The sequence below is a fragment of the Notamacropus eugenii genome, chromosome 6, assembly GCF_028372415.1.
Source record: "Notamacropus eugenii isolate mMacEug1 chromosome 6, mMacEug1.pri_v2, whole genome shotgun sequence".
Lineage (NCBI taxonomy): Eukaryota > Metazoa > Chordata > Mammalia > Diprotodontia > Macropodidae > Notamacropus > Notamacropus eugenii.
The window spans coordinates 42,310,559-42,328,632 of record NC_092877.1 but is presented as its reverse complement, the minus strand read 5'-3'; the positions used below and the strand labels follow the sequence as shown (position 1 = coordinate 42,328,632).

Genomic DNA, 18,074 nt, shown 5'->3' with positions numbered 1-18,074 from the left:
TTTGTCTTTCAACCCAAAGGCCACAAGGGGCCACTAAAAGTTTTTGATCAGGAAAATGATATGATCAGACTCATACCTTGGGGAAATTGTCTTTGTGTATGTTGAGAAGCTGAATTGAAGAAGGGAGAGAAACAAAGAGACCAAACAGAATAGTATTACAATAGTCCAGGTAAGAGGGGAAGAGAGTCTGAATTAGAGTAGTGGTCAAATGAGTGAAGGGAAAGATACAAATGTGAGAGATGTTGTGGTCATAGAACTGGCAAGACTTTTCAACCTAATGGTCATGGAGGAGTGGTAAGGGAGAGGGAAGAGAGAAGGATGATTCTGAGGTCATAAACTTGAGGGACTGGGAAAATGATGGTGCCCTCAACAGAAATAGGACAGCTCCTTGTGTCATTGGGTGTTCACTGTGTTGTTGAAATCACAAGTCCAGAGAAGACCGGAGATATAAAAAGGGTCGATTTCACTAGGATAGGCTGAATTTGTGGTGCCAAAGGGCCATTCCATTGGATTTGTCCTACAAATGCTATTCCAAAGCAATAATTGCATTGTTTGCTGTCATCAAAGATCTGGTGCTTGGGATCCCTTGGGTCTGAGTGTGGTGAACCATTGGATTCCTGACATGATGGTTTTGAGCAGATGATGGACAGAATTTGTAAGCCCGGGGAGGATCTGTGCCAGTGTATCTGCCACAGTTCTTATCCATCCAATCAATCTTTCTGTGCTTTTTGATTTTTCTCATCCTAGTGGTGTGTTTATTTAGTCTGCATTCAGGTCTAGCTTGGTAAAAGTCAGGTTAAAATAAGGCTAGCCAAATGACAGATGTGCTCATATTTCTTCTTCTGTTCCCATGGTTTCTTTTTTATTTTAAACTCAACACTGAAAAGGGGGAGAAACAAATGGCACCTAGTAAAAATGGGGGAAAAGGAAAGAGAATAGAATAGGATGTTTATAGAATCATAGACTTATAGGTATAGATTTTTAAGGGTTAGAGATCATCTAGTCTAACCCCCTTATTTTATAGATAAGGAAACTGAGTTCTAGAGATATTGACTTGTCTTAAGTCTTACTTCTCAGATTCTAAATCCAGTGTTCTTCCCAATGCCACATACTAGATTGTTTCAAACAACTGGGGCTGCTTAACCTGGAGTATAGAAGGTTTGGGGGAAGGAAATGAGAGAGACAGCATCATTCACTGAAAGCAGATGTGGCTTTGGAGCTGTAGAACTCTGTAGAACCAGAGCTCTGGTCCTACTCCTTTATTGTATGCCATCTGACTCTGGGAGAATAATTTCATTTCTCTGTCTCCCAGATTCCTCAACTATAACATGAGGGAGGTGGACTAAATACCTTCTCAAGTCTTTTTCAGCTCTAGTCCTGTGATGGTGTCTTCAAATATCTTCAGAGTTGTCATCCATCACACTAATTCTGTTAGTCCTCAGAGAACAGAGGAGCAAAGAGACGGGTTACAGAGTTACAGAGAGGCAGGTTTGGGTTTAATGTAAGGGAAACTATCTTCCCCCTTAGAGCCACCCAGAAGTAGAACTGGATGCCTCTAGAGTCAAGATTCCATCCCTGGATGGGTCTTTCAGTAGAAGATCTCAGAAAACCTCTTGCCCAGTTTATTGTTAAGATGATTTCTATTCAAGTACACATTGGTATAGATAGTCTCTGAAAGCCCCTTCTATCTCTGAAGATACTGTGATTCTGACTAAAATAATAGCCAAATATATTTTACAAGGTGGTTTCGTGGGCTGGAAAACTGTACTTTTATTACATACACACACACACACACACACACACACACACACTCACACAGATGTAGCTACTGCTCCAGCTCTTGTTAGAGAATAATTTGGAATCCAACCTTCACTTCCATGACATAGTGTTCTCTTAACAAACAAAAGGATAGGAGCCTTCCCTGGAAACTAAACCACATTATTTAGCTCCTGTGAGAAGGGGCCACAACTGCCTGGGACTTCCATGCTTTAAATGTTATGAAATTCTTCCCTGATAAACATGGAGAAGACTTTGGGCTAGACTGCAGATTGGTTCCTAGTTTGGCTGCTCTTTTTCCATCCCCCACCTCCCCTCACTTTCTTTTTTATATTGAGGAATTGTATACAAAGGGACATTGAGTCAAAGAATCATGGTGAGTATTCCTTGTTCCACATTTTCCTTTCATGGCTTTTCAGCAGCAATCTCTCCTTTCCTTTCTGCTGCAGGAGAAAGAGTGCCACACTTCCGATGACTCCACTGGAGGGTCCCTGGACATGTGCTGCAGTGAGTGGCTATCTGGTGAGTCTCCTCCTCCGTTCTATATCCACCTTTTCCACTGGGATAGAAAGTCAGCTCAGAAATAAAATGCCTCACACTCAGGCTAGAGCAGACCCAATCAAAAGGGAAGCCTTTTTATCTGTGGAACTACTAATTCCTCCAATAACCAGAACCACTGATGGCAAGATTTGTGCCTGTCTTTGTTTTTAAAAACTCCTGAAGTTTTTCCCTCATCCTTATTTGGATCATTCTTACGGACTTGAACAGTAAAGCATAGTAGAGAGGGTATTAGTCAGTATACCTGAGTCACTTACATGTAAACATGCATGGACATAGACATGCATGAGCATGAATAGTCTGTGAAAACACAGCTGTTTTTGTCTGTACATGTACAAGTGTATGTACACATGTAAGTGCATGTATGTGTATCTTGGGGAGGGGACTAAGAAAAGGAAAGTAGTCCCTCTACCCTCAGCTTTGTCTCCCTAGGAGCAGGAGGAGGCCCTGAGGTATGTGCAGTGAGGGTGGGTTGGAGTGTGAGAGCCCCCACAGGGAGTGAAGCTGACAATTATATAATGATGGTGTAAAAATACAGCTCGTGAGTAATCGTTCTCTATGCCTGCCTGCCCTATGGGAGGGGAAGGCCACGTGCTAGGCAGGTCTGCTCTGGATGACTAACACAGCTCCCACACACACTGTGCCCATAACGTGGCTGCCACACATAGCTTGATTCCAGTATAACCCACCGGACACCAACTGGGGGCAGGAGTCCAAGACTGTGGTCAGGGGAGTGAAGGAACCACATACACATGTACCTGTGCGTACCAATGCACACACATCCCTGGGCACACTCATGCTCAGACATACACACACATGCATTCACCCAGGCCCATTCCATACATGTTCACCCAGGGGTTTTCATAGATAAATACATACAAACATGTGTTCATTCAGGCACACTGGCAAATACATACATAGGCACCATACATTTAGATGTATATTCCATAAATTTTCTGAGTTATATATATATAACCTTGCAAGAAGCCAGGCAATGTTATTGAAAATAAGAAATCTATTGGACCCCAGTAGTACTTGTTCTCACCCAAAGTCTCCTTTCCTGTTTCCTCCACCCTAAATCTCTTAGTCCTCTCCATATCTGCTACCACAGGCCAGTTACTTTGCTTCAAATTGGAATGCCTCAGACTGCACCTAAACCTTCCAATTAGATCCTCATTTCAACTCTGAGAAGCAATTGAATTTTTTCTTTAAAATACTCATTTTTTAAAATTTTGAATTCTCAATTCTCTTTCTTCCTCCAGCCCTGCCCCCACTCATTGAGAAAGCAAGAAATATTAAACTCGTTATACATATGAAGTCATACAAAACATATTTCTATATTTATTAGCTGTGTTACAAAAGAAAAGCAAGAAAAATGTAGTTAAAAATATTCTTTAATCAGCACTCAGAGTTCATGAGTTCTTTCTCTGGAGATGTATAGCATGCTTCATCATGAGTCCTTTGGAACTGTCTTGGATCATTGACTTGATCATCATTACAATATTGCTTTTCTGGAACCATCCCCCTTGTTATTTCTTATGGTACGATAGTGTTCATCACAGTCATATACCACAACTTGTACAGGCTTTCCTCAATTAGTAGGCATCCCCTCAATTTCCAATTCTTTGCCACTATAAAAAAAAGCTGCTATAAATATTCACATATACATATGGGTCCTGATATTTTCTTTGATCTCTTTGAAGTACAGATCTAGCATGGGTCAAAGAAGGTATGCATAGTTTTATAGCCCTTTGGTTATAGTATAAATTATTCTCCAGAATGGATGGACACAGCTCCACCAAAAGTGCATTAGTGTAACTACTTTTCCACATCCCCTCCAGCGTTTGTAATTTCCTTTTCTGTCATGTTAGCCAATCTGATGTGTGTGAGATAGTAGCTCAGAGTAATTTCAGTTTGCATTTTGAAAAGCAACTGAGTTTCTTTTTTAAAAAATTATTTGTTTGTTTTCAGTTTTCTACAATCAATTCCATTTATCTTAGATTTTCCCCTCCCTCCTCTTCTTTTCCCTCCCCAAGACAGTATATAGGTTCTATACATACATTTTTATTAAATATATTTTCACCTTAGTCATGTTGCATAGGAGAATTAAAATGAATGGGAGAAACCATGAAAACAAAACAAAACATAACACAAGAGAAAATGGACTGCTTCATTCTGTGGTCCAATTCCATAATTCTTCCTTTGGATGTGAAAGGCATTTTGCCTCGAGTCCATTGGGAAGTTTTTAGGTCCTTGCATGAGCAACTAAGTTTAAAAAAATACTCCATGAGATATCTGGAAGCCTCCCTTCTCTGTAAGGTGAGAATGGATGAAGAATCTGATCTCATGAATTCACATACCTGAACAATCATGGGTCTCTCAATCACCTTTTATCAGTATTACAGAAGTGCTAACCCATGCCATACCAAGCAAACTACCAAAGAATTATTGTATAGAGCTAGAAAAAAATAATAATAAAATTCATCTGAAAGAACAAAAGGTCAATAATGTCAAGGGAATCAATTTAAAAAATACAAAAGAAGGCATCCTGGTAGTACCAGATTTCAAGTTCTATTACAAAGTGGTAATCATGAAAATAATCTGGTATTGACTAGGAAATAGAGTGGTAAATCTGTGGAATATATTAGATACACAATACACAGTTGCAAATGACCATAGTGATCTAGCATTTGATAAATCCAAAGATCCAGGCTTTGGGAACAAAAACTCATTTGACAAAAATTGCTGGGAAAACTGGGAAGCAGTTTGATAGAAACTAGGCATAGACCAACATCTCACACAATATATCAAAATAAGGTGAAAATGGGTAAATGATTTAGACCTAAAGGGTGATAACATAAGTAAATGAGGAGCATTTAAAAATGTACCTGCAGATCTATGTATAATAGAAGAATTTATAACTAACAAGAGATAGAGGGGATTATGGGAAGTAAAATAGATCATTTTAATTACATGAAATTGAAAAGCTTTTGCACAAACAAAACAAATGCAACCAAAATTAGAAGGCAAACAGGAAACTGAGGGAAAAAATTTTTACAGCAAATTTCTCTGATAAAAGTCTTGTTTCTCAAATATATGGGGACCTGAGCCAAATTGATAAAAATAAGAGCCACTCCTTAGTTGATAAATGGTCAAATTTCTTCAAAAGAAGAAATCAAAGCTACCATTCAGTCTGGATCATGAAGGGAATTTCCACATCTTTCCCATACCAATAATTACCCACATGGATAAAATCACCTTTCCTTCTCATAGTCAATTATAAGTAAAGTACTGTGTTAGCCAGTGAAAATACAAAGAGAAAAATAAGCCAGTTCCTGCCCTTAAGGAGGTGAGAATTGATTCCCTGACCCTACAGTAAAGCCAAAGGATCAACTAATCTGTGAGTATTTAGTAAGCACCTATTATATGCTTAGAATAGAGATGCGTACTGCATGATTTCAAGGGAAATATGAAACAGCGTCAGTACCTATCTTCTAATTTCCTGTCCCGTACTGGAGACAGATTCATACACCTCAAGAGTTAACTAATAAGACAAGTGCCAAGTGAGTCATTTTTTCTGGTTCCTTACTATTTATACCTCTCTTTGCCATTCATCCTCTTATTTCATCATCACACCAGCCCTATGTGGGAGACAGGAAAGGGATGACTATCCCCAAAGATAAGGAAATAGAGACTCCAAATGCTATGACCTAATCCCCGAGCCCTGGGCCCTCCTCCAACATAGGAAGAGAGCAACGAGTTAAGAAGATGGGGATCTGAAAATAGTATTTGGATTTTCAGGACCACAGCTAGAAATACAGAAATTAAAGGGTTTTGGCCAAGGGTAGAGTATATCTAACACGCTGGTAAAATATATTTGCTTGATCTTTTCTTCCTTTCTGTTAACAAATGGCAAAACATAAAACTAGAAAATGGCATATATCGTCCATGCCAATCATTCTACTTGAGGGTTTTGTTGAACTGTTTTAGAGAATGTACTTGGGAGGGGGTGATATTTTGGTATTTGTTGGGATAGTTGTTGCATCAAAATAAAGTGTATCAAAAAAGATATTGTAAAATATAAATGTATTTGACCAGAGATTTATGTATCTAATCAAGAAGACTTTAAGCTAAAAATTAAGAGGGAGGAAGAAAGCCATCCACATCAATCCACCATGTTATACCTATGACATGGCATATCAATGAAAAAGATCACAGGATTCTTATATCACTGTTATTCCTCAGTAAGAGGAACAGTAATAAAACTTTGGCCTCAGGTATCAATATCCAAATAGTATATGAGTAATAAATTTAAAAGTGAGCAAGCTCTCAGGGCAAGAAGGTAAACTTGTGTTTATGGATATGACTGAGACTTATGGGATATAGGTCCTACCTGGAAAGAATGCCTTCCTCAAAAGCTTCTGGTTAGGTAAAAGGGACAGTGAAATAGCACTACATATTTAAAATATCCTGCTATGAGGAAGTCTATGAACTGGTAGGAGAAAATATGATGAGATTTTTGGCTTGAAGATTCATGAAAAGAGTAATAGATATTCTGGTGGCAATATGCTCTAGATCAGAGATAATAGACATGTGGCCCACAGGCAGCATGTGAACACCATTACTCCCTAGTGTGGCATGTACCAGATTAAAATGTAAAAATTTGGAGATATTAAAAAAAATAAAAATACAATACAACAGGGACAATGTTAACATGTGGTTTTCTTAGTCAATTTGCACCCACAGGGATCCTTGTGTATGGTTTAGTGACTATTTCTATTTCAATTTGACACTGCTCTCAACCACCTAGTCAGTTGGTTATGGAAACAAATGTTGAGTTCAAGAAAGAACATAAACCATAGAAACATGATATAGTAATAAATAATAATAGCTAACATTTATATAGTACTCTATAAGACTTACATAGCATTTTTTATATGTTAACTCATTTGATCCTCACAGCAGTCTTGAGACGTGGGTGCTATTATTATCCTGATTTTATAGATTAGGAAACATGAACCTGAGAAGTTAAGGGATTTGCTTAGTGTCACATAGCTAAGGAAACATCTAATGCACAATTCAAGCTCAGGTCTTCCTAACTCTGAGTCCTGACCTCTATCTACTGTACCACCTAGTTGTCCAATGATGAAGGATTTCAGTTATTTGGACTACATAATCTCTGCTTCTGCCAAAAGCAAGGAAACTGATAAATTCTTGACTTATTTTAGTGACTAATTCTTTAAGCTGTTGATACAAATATAATAAACACACAAATAAAAAAGGCTATTTCCAAAAAACAATTAAACAAGAAAATGAGTGATTATGATTAATTGTACAAGGAACTATACACTTTTGTAATTTGTCAATTATTAAATGAAGGTAGCTTGGTACAGTGGCTAGAGAGCTAACCTCAGTGCTAGAAAGACTGAGTTCAAGACCTATCTCTGACATCTGCTGACTGTGATTTTAGGCAAATTATTTAACCTCTCAGTCAGTGCTCTAGGTAACTCTGAATCTAGACGTTGGAGAGAAGATGTCAGCCTGCATTGAGAGAGGGAGTTTCCTAATCTGGAAGTTATTGAAATTAAAAAGTCCAGCGTCTATCCCCTAAAAGAAACAAAGGCTTTAGCTGTAATCATCTCCCTTGTGTTTTACCAGAAATTTCTTGCATTTTAAGGTCAATTTCATTTAATGTAGGTGTGGTCAGTATTCATCCCTTCTTTTGGATCTACTTTGTCTACATCACTTTATAGAAATCTTCCCCACATTTCTTTGAATATTTCATATTCATTGTTGTATAATATTATATTATTATAATATTTCAATGCGTCATATGCCATAGTTTGTCATCTTTTTTCCAGTCAATGGGCACATACTTTGTTTCCAGTTTTTTGCTATTACAAATAGTGATATTATGTATATTTAGGCAAAGATAATTTTTCTTCCAGTCAACAAAATCCTAGGCATAAATATTTTGTGTTAGAATTTCTGAACCAAAAGCTACACCCAACTTTTATAACTTTTAGGCATTTTGTTCTTCAAAAGGTAAAGGAAGTCATGTGAGGCATTTCTGTTCTGGAATTGATTCTAAGCAAAAGTATATAATCCTTATAAACTGTGAGACTCCTGATCTCATCGATGAGTTGCAGGTTCCAGAGTATTCAGAGTTTCAGGGTTCTCATGAGGAGTTAGGAGTAACATCCTATTACCATTTATTCACAAACACACCCAGTGTATTTCCCTCTAAGATTAGCATCTGGGAATCAATTAGCCAGCTAGTCTTAATAGCTTTTAGAAAGAGATATTACTAAGGAGGTATAAGAGGAATAGGTGGTACAAACCATTCTCTCCAAAAGTCCGACGCACTCCCACAAGGAATACAGAATCCAGGGGAAAGTGGGCTCAAACTTAGAAACCACATGTGACAAGAAGAATCACTCAAAGTTCCAAGTTATAGAAGATCCTGTTCTTCCATTCTTGGGATGCCCAAGAAATTCTCCTGAGACTTATTGTAATTTCTTTGCCAGGCTCCTAATGAAGCCGTGAACCTATATCCAGCCTGTCCTTGGCTCCAAATGCAGACACTGCCATCACCTGATCTGGGGACACTGCCAGCATGTTGATGGGAAGTCCAGCATCCTCAGGACCCTTCAAAACTTGAAGGGTTCAGTCAAAGGGAAGGGAATAAGGAGATCCAAGGCCAAAACCAAGGCTTTTCTTCTTTCCCCCCACCCCACTTGCTTCCATAGTTCCTTCTCAGGGGGGTTATCTAGAATGCTATGTTCTTTCCAATGTCCAGAACTGCCCAATTTCAACAACTTGATCTTTTTGTACAGTACTCGAAGGGATGATGAAATAAATCCTTTACAAACTTGGAACTGAATTCCTTTTGGGTCTCAGTTATACTTTACCTAATGGCTTTCAAACATTTTTCACACTTAGCCCAACACCTAAAATAAACTGATTGAAAAGTGTTCTCATCTACTTAAGGTATGGAGGTTAAAGTGGGGTGGAGTGAGGTACTTTAACCCCACCCTTACAAATGAAAAGAAATGGTTAGGAGGTAGAAAAGATTAGAAATGGGAGAAAGTAACATCTTGTAATTTGTAATAGTTAAGGAGAGGAAAGCTGGGTATGGCTTAAAGTGTACCATACTTTTGGGAATGGTGAACTTCAAAACATTCAGAAAAAAAAGAGATAGACTCTCATGCCCTAAAATTCCTGATAAGGAAGCCATTCCAGGAAGAGTAAGATGTTCTTATCCTTCTCTAATCCCCACACCTGTTAGTGCCTTTCTCTCAAAACTGACTTGTTTCTGTATGTGTTTGGGGGTTTTTTGTGCAGGTGTAAACATACATACGTGTTGTTTCACTTGACAACTCTAGTTCTTTGGAGACATGTACTGTTTACTTTTATCTTTTATCATCAGTACCCATAGTAAGCCTATTGATCAATTGTGAGTTATTGAGAAAATTTACAGTCTCTGTAAGTCCCCAGAAGTGGAGAGGAAAAGCAAACATGTCTTCTTTTATCTGCTGGTTGATAAATGATGCTTTATCTACCAGAGTTTGACCACTTAATTTAAGATACTCATCTTTAGTAAAAAAAAAAAAAAAAAATCTCAGTTCTCTCTATGGGAAAAAAAGGAGACAATTGTGAATAAAGTAACATAACACAGGTTAGTTGGTTTGTTTTTTCCAAATGCAGTGATATAGTAAGCCCTATACCTCAGAAAGGTACTTAGCACAGTGTAAATCCATAAATTGGAAGGTAGAAGCAGATGAAGAACATTTGGGAGAGGAAAACCAGAAGGATAAAACTTTAGATGACCATGCTTGCATATTAGAGAAACAATGATAATTCTACATAGGCCCATGATGTCTTGTTAGGAAATATGGTAAAGCAAATAAAAATTGTGGTCTGCAGGATGGAGTTGGGAAATGCAGTGGGGTTCAGGGAATCCAAGTAAGATAAATGATTTATAATCCTAAAATCATTGTAAAATTGGAAGAAGAATACCAAGTTCCAGCGTCAATGTAAGAATCAAATGAGGTAATATTTTGTAAAGCACTTAGCATAGGTGCTTGATATATTTTTTTCTTCCTTCCTTCCTCATATCCTAGCTGAGGAGAAAAAAAGGAATATGTCTAGTCTCTATCGGCACTGTCGTGTCTGTCAGATTAATTAATAGTAGAGGTATATGGAGTGCTTAGGGGAGGACTAGCATCTCTGATTTGAGTGAGGGCTTCCCAAGGCCTTTTCAGGACTGCTCATCCACCTTTGGTGTCCACCTATGGCTCCAAGAAGCTGTAGACATAGCCTGGTCAAAAAAAAAAACCGACTCAGCAGAGGGGCTAAAATAAGTTGAGATTAACTGACAGGCTTCAAACCTGTCAGTGAGTTAAGGGGATGTCTATCCAAGCAGGTAAAGACTTCACCTCAAAGAATGGGGGGATGAGAAGAGTTTGTTTTAAAGTCCATGAAGGTGACTGAAGTAGGCACTGGGGATCGCTTAGAGCTTGGTTGGACATCAGAGATGCCAAGGTCATTCACTGCATCCAGGACTATTGCCAGTCATCCTGACTTTTCTCTTGCCATTGGACTTTGATGACTCTGGAAGAGAGAGTAAGGCTGCTGATTTTGTGCAACTCTGCTGCAATTAAATCCAATTTCCTTGAAAGTCAAGACATTGGCCCTATCATTGATCCTCCTCGAAAACAAAGAAGAACAACAAGATGTTTTCAGAAACAAAATTCTGGTGACATTCACTTCCATAGCTCACATCTCTCCAACTCTCTGGACTGTTCCACCTCCACCCCAGTGACCTTCTTACCTTGAAGAAGCTTTTGCCCCTGCAGCCAGCCCCTTCTTCCCATCAGTGAGCTCCTTCCTAGCTTCTTTCCTGCGTTTGAGGAAATGCCCAGGTCAGCAATGCTCTCTTCTCTCCTGGCTCTGTCCCTAACTCTCCGTATTTTTCCACTATCCATCCCCCTCCCCAAATCCTGTTTTTCAACTTCCTCTTATGTGTCTTTCCACATGAGGCTATAAATTTCTTCCTTATTGTTTGTATTTCCAACACTTGGTTCAATGCCTGGATATCTAAAAATCTGACACAAACCTGAAGAATTCTGATTCAGTAAAAAAGAAAAAGGAGGTAGAAATCATCCATATTAGGTACATGGGGTATTCACTGATACATTTGTAAGAGACTTGTAAAGATGGTGGAAACAAGCGCAGGTAAGTAAAAAACAGATACAGAAGAGTGGCAAATGCCTGTAATATTAGGGTCAGGAGCACTAAACCTCTAAATGATCAGAGGTGAGAAATGTTCGCGAAGCACAACCAAAATATCATTTCATTTGGGTGTGTATTCTTTTAGCTATGTTGTAAACAAGAATATGATTATAGAAGTAATAGGTGACTAGATAGATGAGTCTTCATAGAAAAGTACAAGAAGGTAGAACTATTTCATTTCTTTCCCTTTTTTGTTTTCTCTACCCAAGATTGGAAAGGATAGAACAAAAATGATGTGAGACAATTAGAACCCAACATAAATGAAGGCAGCAAGAAGGTACCTGGTTACCCTAAATTAGACTGGACTACTTGGGACTGGATAACTTCTATCCAGGACATTAAAGGAATTCTCTGATGTGATTATTGAACCATTACTGATGATCTTGGAAAAATCTTAGAAAATAGGAAAAGTGCCATGGGATTGGAAATGGACAAATATTTTTCTGATTTTCAAAAAATGTAAGAGAGTGAAGTCTTCAATCTGTAGGCTGTTGATGACACTATCATAGTGAAAAGATGAGGGTTTCTGCCCCCACCCTAATTAACATAAACACCAAAAGCTCAGACTTTTCCATTGAATCAATCAGTCAATGAAAAGTACAAACTAAATCTAAATCAACTTGAAGCTTTAATCACTGGATAAAGACAAATGATTAGCTAAATGTGATTAGCTAAATGAATTAGAAACATTTCTGTTTATAACATGGCAAGACAGTTTGGAATCATTCCTTCCAATAACAATAAGTAGAATGGTGGTTAAATTCAGAACTTGCCTAAAAAAGGATTTGCTGTTGGTTGGAAGGAACCAACCTTGTTGTTGTTGGAGGAAAGAAAGGTTGAGTTTCTTTCTCTGCCCTCTACAACCCATCATCATCTAAATGGAGTCTTAGAAATTTCAGAAGGTCAGAAGACATGTAGTTCCCATTAGCACTGGTAGTAGGGTCATTAAAGCAACATTGAATGACAAAGAAATGGCAGTTTAAGGATCCTGCAAGTAAATTGACCCTCATTCCTCAGCAGAGGACTACACACGAGGGAAACTTCATGAGGATTCCCCAAAGGGAAAAAAGAATGTCCAGTAACAAAGAGGTATGAGCTTACCCTTTGACCCTATGTGTTCTCTAAGCTTGAGCCTCCTCTCCCTGGGGACTTTGTATATTTAAGGGGTAAATGGGTCCCTAGAATGGTGATATGTATCTATAACAACTGTCCTTGCTATACCTACTTTGAAAATATCCATTCCAAAATCTAATTAACTCTGGCTGCTAGTCAGTGGGAAACACTAGAGAGGAGCTGAGCTACTAGAACTCGTATTAGAAACTCCAGGCCCTTACTTAGCATTATCTCTAGAATCCTGAGAGGAGAAGTGGTTAGCTTCCCTCTAAGGACCTGATCCACCAGTGCAAGTGAGAATTGGGGAATTAGCCCTAGAGGGGATGTTATATTGTGTGGGTTTTATCCATGATAAATTTTGGATCCTTCAAATTTACAAGGATGTCTCCATTCAGAACTGTCATTCTTGGACACCCTAGCTCCACTAGAGAAAAATTAGTATTTCTCTTCTTTTGTTTTGGACTGTCTTGGGGGAATCCATTTTTCAACATGTTTTCCTTACAAATCAACCAGTTTCTGATAACCTTCACTTATTTGAATGCTTAAGTATTCATCTCTATTCTGTTACGGTACCCTGAGGCATATTGAAGTTACGAGCCATATGAATTTTTATATTCCAAAATGCTGATGTTTAACAATTTGCCTAGAATATACTATCATAGTTCAGATGTTCAGTTTGGTTCTTAAAATTTTTACTTGTAAGCATCCTTCAACTGCTTTCCTTATTGTGACATGGGTTCAGGCAGCTCGTCTGAGATTATGGATTTCAGGTCCATAGGATAAGGTTTTCCTGCTGGCCCAGAATTTCTGGATGTTCAACCAAAAATGCTCAATCCCATTTTAAGAGCCTTGCATCTCCCTGGGGTTTTTCTGGGTTTGTTTTTATTTTAACCCCTTGTATAAGTGATGAGTGAGTTAAGGACTGTCTTTGAATTACCCTAATGCATTGTCATAGATCCTTTGGGGAAATGTCAGGTGCCTTGTGATAAATGCACAAAAGGAATCACTGGAGATATTTAGGTATTCCTTGTATGGAAAAGACACATTCCAACTGGATCACCCTCTGTGCTAAGGAGAATCATGAAAGCATTTTCACCTAGCTCATTTTCACCTTCTCACTCAAGGATTAGGGGGATTGCCTTCTAGTCAATGCCAGGTACCTAATGCTTTCTCAAAGCTCTCTAGTAAGCAATTCTCAAGAAAGAAGCTTGATTTTTTTTCCTTTATTGCTTTTAGGTCTTTGAAAGCATCAAAAACAAGCAGAAACCTGTGAGAATTTTGTAAAATTATATATCTATACATGTAAATATTTGCTTAGTTTTATCACTATGTATTTGAAAATGTAGAAGAATGTGGATTTCAGAGTTGACTGGGTTACTCCCATGCCTTGGATCAAGGAATGCTGCACATACAGAATACCTAGATACTAGCAAAGAAGTTAACAAAATCTCTGTTGATATACATAAGGAAAAGATGGGAAAATGTGCGACAGATCACAACAGAATTCAAATGATTCAACATTGGATTCCTACTGGAATTTCCAAGGGATCTGTCCTTGACCTTGTGCTCTTGGACACTTTTTTCAGTGACCTGGATAAAGGTATAAAATGGTACCCTTACCAAATCTGCATATTACATAAAACTGGAAGCAATAGCTAACATGTCAAAGGACCAGGTTCAAAATGTTTTTAATGCTGTAGAACAATGAACAAAATTTAACAAGACCAAACTTAATAGGAATAAAGTAAAATTAGACACAAGTTTTTGAAAGTATACACCAGTTTTACAAAGTCAGCCTTTATGAGTATAAAATGGGGTAAGTAGATTGGTGAGATACATTTACGTAAAAAAGAAATCAGAGGTTTTAGAGGATTCTCAGCTCAATGTGAATCTGTGTGACAAAATAGACCCCCCTCCCAAAAAAAAAAAAAAAAGCTGATGTGATCTTAAGAGGCGATAATGACAGCACAGTATCTAGAAAAAAAGGAAATGCTCATCCCCCTGTACTCCACTCTGGTCAGACCACATGTGGAGGATTGTCTTCATTTCTAAGTGTCATGTGTTTACAGATAGAGAATCCCAAACTAATAGAGGTTAAGCGACTTGCCCAAGGTCAAGTTTTGAATAGTAAGAAGCATTTGATTTGAACCCAGAAGGATGTTGACTGACCAGAGAAGGGTTACCAGGATGATAAGAAGATTAAGATGATGCCTTAAGAAGATCAAAGTTATTTAAGCTGGAGAAGACAGGGAAAATCTGAAAACAGTTTGCAAGAATGGGAAAGATAGTCATGTGGAAAAAGGATTCCTGCTTGGAGCAGATGGAGCAGTGGGCAGAAGTTTCAGAGAAGCAGATTTCAGCTCAACTTAAAGAAAACTTCTTAACAATTAGCGCTGTCCAAAAGTGGAAATGGGAATCTTTAGGGGTATTGAATTTCCTATCGCTCGAGATCTTTGGGTAGAGGCTAGATAACAAGTTCTTAAGGGGAAATGCATAGAGGGGTTTGCTGTTTAGGCATGAATTAAATTGCATGACTTCTGAAATTCTGTGATTCTGTAATACAGTCCCTGAAAGGTTTTGAGGCAGGGGTGAGAACAGCTGCCTACCAATGCAGGTGACAGTGACATCAAGTGTGGGGAACACAGCAACCGCCTGCAGAGTGCCTGTCATTGAATGTCACTCAGAGTGCCTACAGCTGGGTGTCTCGTGGGAGTGCAGGTGATGTACACACCCACAGACCTGCTGACATCAGCTTCCTGCTTCCTTAGCAGCTGTTGTTTTCAAATTTAGAGTGTCTACATTGGGGGGTAGGCTGGGATGGTGTTGGGGGGAAGAGTGGTCTTGTGCTTGGTTATAAAGGAGAGATGAGAGTCAGGGGCCACACCATTCTGTTTAAAGATGATGATATGATATAGTGAAGAGAACACTGGATTTATAGTCAGAGGATCTGGGTTCAAGTGCCAAGTCAGCTTTTTACTACCCAAAACTTGACCTTGGACAAGTCACTTAACCTCTATGAGTTTGGAATTCCTCATCTGTACAATGATGAGGAGTTTAGACTTGATGACTTCTAAGATTCTGTCTAGCTCTATGAGAAAGAAGTCCCTGATTCTCATGTCAGCCCCAAACTTCTCTGCATTGGCACAGTTCCCTAAGTGAGATTGTGTGTGCACTGCCACTTCAAGGCATTTGTTTGCCCCAAACATAATGATGCTGCTGGTGGTATGCCAGCCCAGGTACAGCAAATTCAAGGGAGACAGGCAGGAAGGATTGACCTCATTTACCTGAACATAAAAGCCCCCAGAGGCTACGAGGAAGGTAAGGAAATTGTCTTAGACTCTGCTACACTCCAAGCCTGCCTCCGTCTCCTAGTTACCTGACCTTTCTGGCTGACTCCAGCTTCTACTCAAATTTTGATTATCCTAATATTGACTCCTGACCTCTCATCTATTGCCTTTCAGCTTTTAATGCTTTAATAGTTAGCCTCTGACTCTGTGTGACTAGTCCAATGCTTCTGCTCCTTCCACAGAAAGAAACTGAGCAGCCTTACCCTCTCCCAGTTGCCCTAGCTAAACTCCTCAGCTAACACTATGAGAAACCCCTACCATCAGTACATTGTGAGTCCAAAAATATTGCCAAGTGGAAGCCTGTTTCAGGATAAATGAGATTAGGGTCAGGAAGGGAATGGCAGTGGCCTGAAAGCAAACAGAGCAGAGGGGCAGCATGGTCTTATCTCCTCCCCTTCTTGAGAGAACGAAGCCCCTGTCTTTAACCTCCTGTCATCAGGCAGACCATGATAAAGTTGAGGCCAGTCAGATGAACTACTTCAGTGTCCCATAGTAAGGATGGTGTTTTCTTTTTCTTTCATTCCACCACCCCACTACCAAGACCTTGCTCTAAAAATTAACATGGCCTGGTCTGGAACAACTACCTGGTGCTGCTTCTCTTCCTCTAAAAACCAAAACCCAAAATTATGCTTTAATGTATAATCTGGTCTTTCTCAGAATGGACTTTAGCACCATCAGTCAACTCTACTGCCCAAAGCCCTCTGAACTTTTATCAAGTTTGAATTCAGATGCAGGTGTAATACAGTCTCAATACTAAGGGATAATTTAGACAGATGGAGAAAGTCTCCAAATCTGTCATCTTCATCATCATCATCACTATGATCATGAATATTAGCATCATCATATATGTCATTTATGGCTGGAATGTTAATACTCAACCTATTAGATTGCTTTGATCATATTTTCTTGGCAGAATGGTTGGTTTCTTTAAAGAAGGACTGCTATCTTTATTAGGGGCCATTAAAATACCTATATCACATGTTCATTCAGCCTGACGATGTAATTAAATGTGCTTGTGTTTCCAAAGTGAGTTATTTGCTGAGGGATAGTTACATTGCCTTGTTTTCTTTCCAAAAATGCCTTTTAGATATAATAAGACCACCAATAATAATAGTTGTAATTAACATTTATCTAACACTTAAGGTTTGCAAAGCATTTCACATATATTCTTTCATTTGAACCTCTTAACAAACTTGTAAGGTAAGTACTACCCATATTATTAGCCCCATTTTACAGATAGGGAACCTGAGACTCAGAAAGGTGAAGTGATATATACAGGGTCACACAATTATTAAGTATCAAAGGTGAGATTTGAATTCATATCTTCCTAATTCCAAGGTCAGCACTCTATCCATTATGAGTTATTAGAGTAAAATAAATCCAGTCACATGAATAGTAATTGTTATTATGATAGCTAGCATTTATACAGCACTTTAAATTTTGCAAAGTGCATCACAAAAAATATCTAATTTTATCCTTGCAACAACCCTGGGAGATAGATACTATTATCATCTCCTTACAAATGAAAAAATGGAAGCACACAAGGGTTAAGTGCCCAGAGCACACAGCTAATAAGTGCCTGAGATCAGGTTTGAACTCATATCTTCTTGACTCAAAGTCCTGCTTACTTGGCACTATACCATCTGTTTCATAAGCGAAGAAATTACAAAAGAATCTCAGGTTCCTGGTCTACTTATGGGGCGTGAGAGATGACAATATGATGGGCACCAATGGGAGATAAGGAAACAGGTTTTCAAAGCTATAGAAGAAGTCTTGAGACCTCCTAGGTTAATGTGAATGAATAAGTCTACTTGTCTTGATGTTCTCTGCAATCAAAACCCAGTCACTTAAATCTAGATTGGTTCCTCTGCGTCAAACTGAAAGGAATGGACAATGTGTATTTCCTGGCATGGGACCACTAGGGAACAGACCTTGCAGGAACTTTGTCTTCTCCGTGGGAATTTGAAAATCATTTAATTCCCTCAT

At 38.7% G+C, this 18,074-nt stretch overlaps 1 protein-coding gene across 2 annotated transcripts in view; it reads left to right on the top strand.

Annotated features, from left to right (window-relative positions):
• Positions 1-18,074, top strand: part of PTPN5 (protein tyrosine phosphatase non-receptor type 5) — a 112,149-nt gene that overhangs the window by 41,702 nt on the left and 52,373 nt on the right. For both annotated transcript variants that reach the window (XM_072619669.1, XM_072619668.1), the window contains one exon: positions 2,226-2,298. In XM_072619669.1, the coding sequence (XP_072475770.1) occupies positions 2,274-2,298 (25 nt within the window). In that variant the 5' untranslated portion in view covers positions 2,226-2,273. The remainder of the gene's footprint in view (positions 1-2,225; positions 2,299-18,074) is intronic.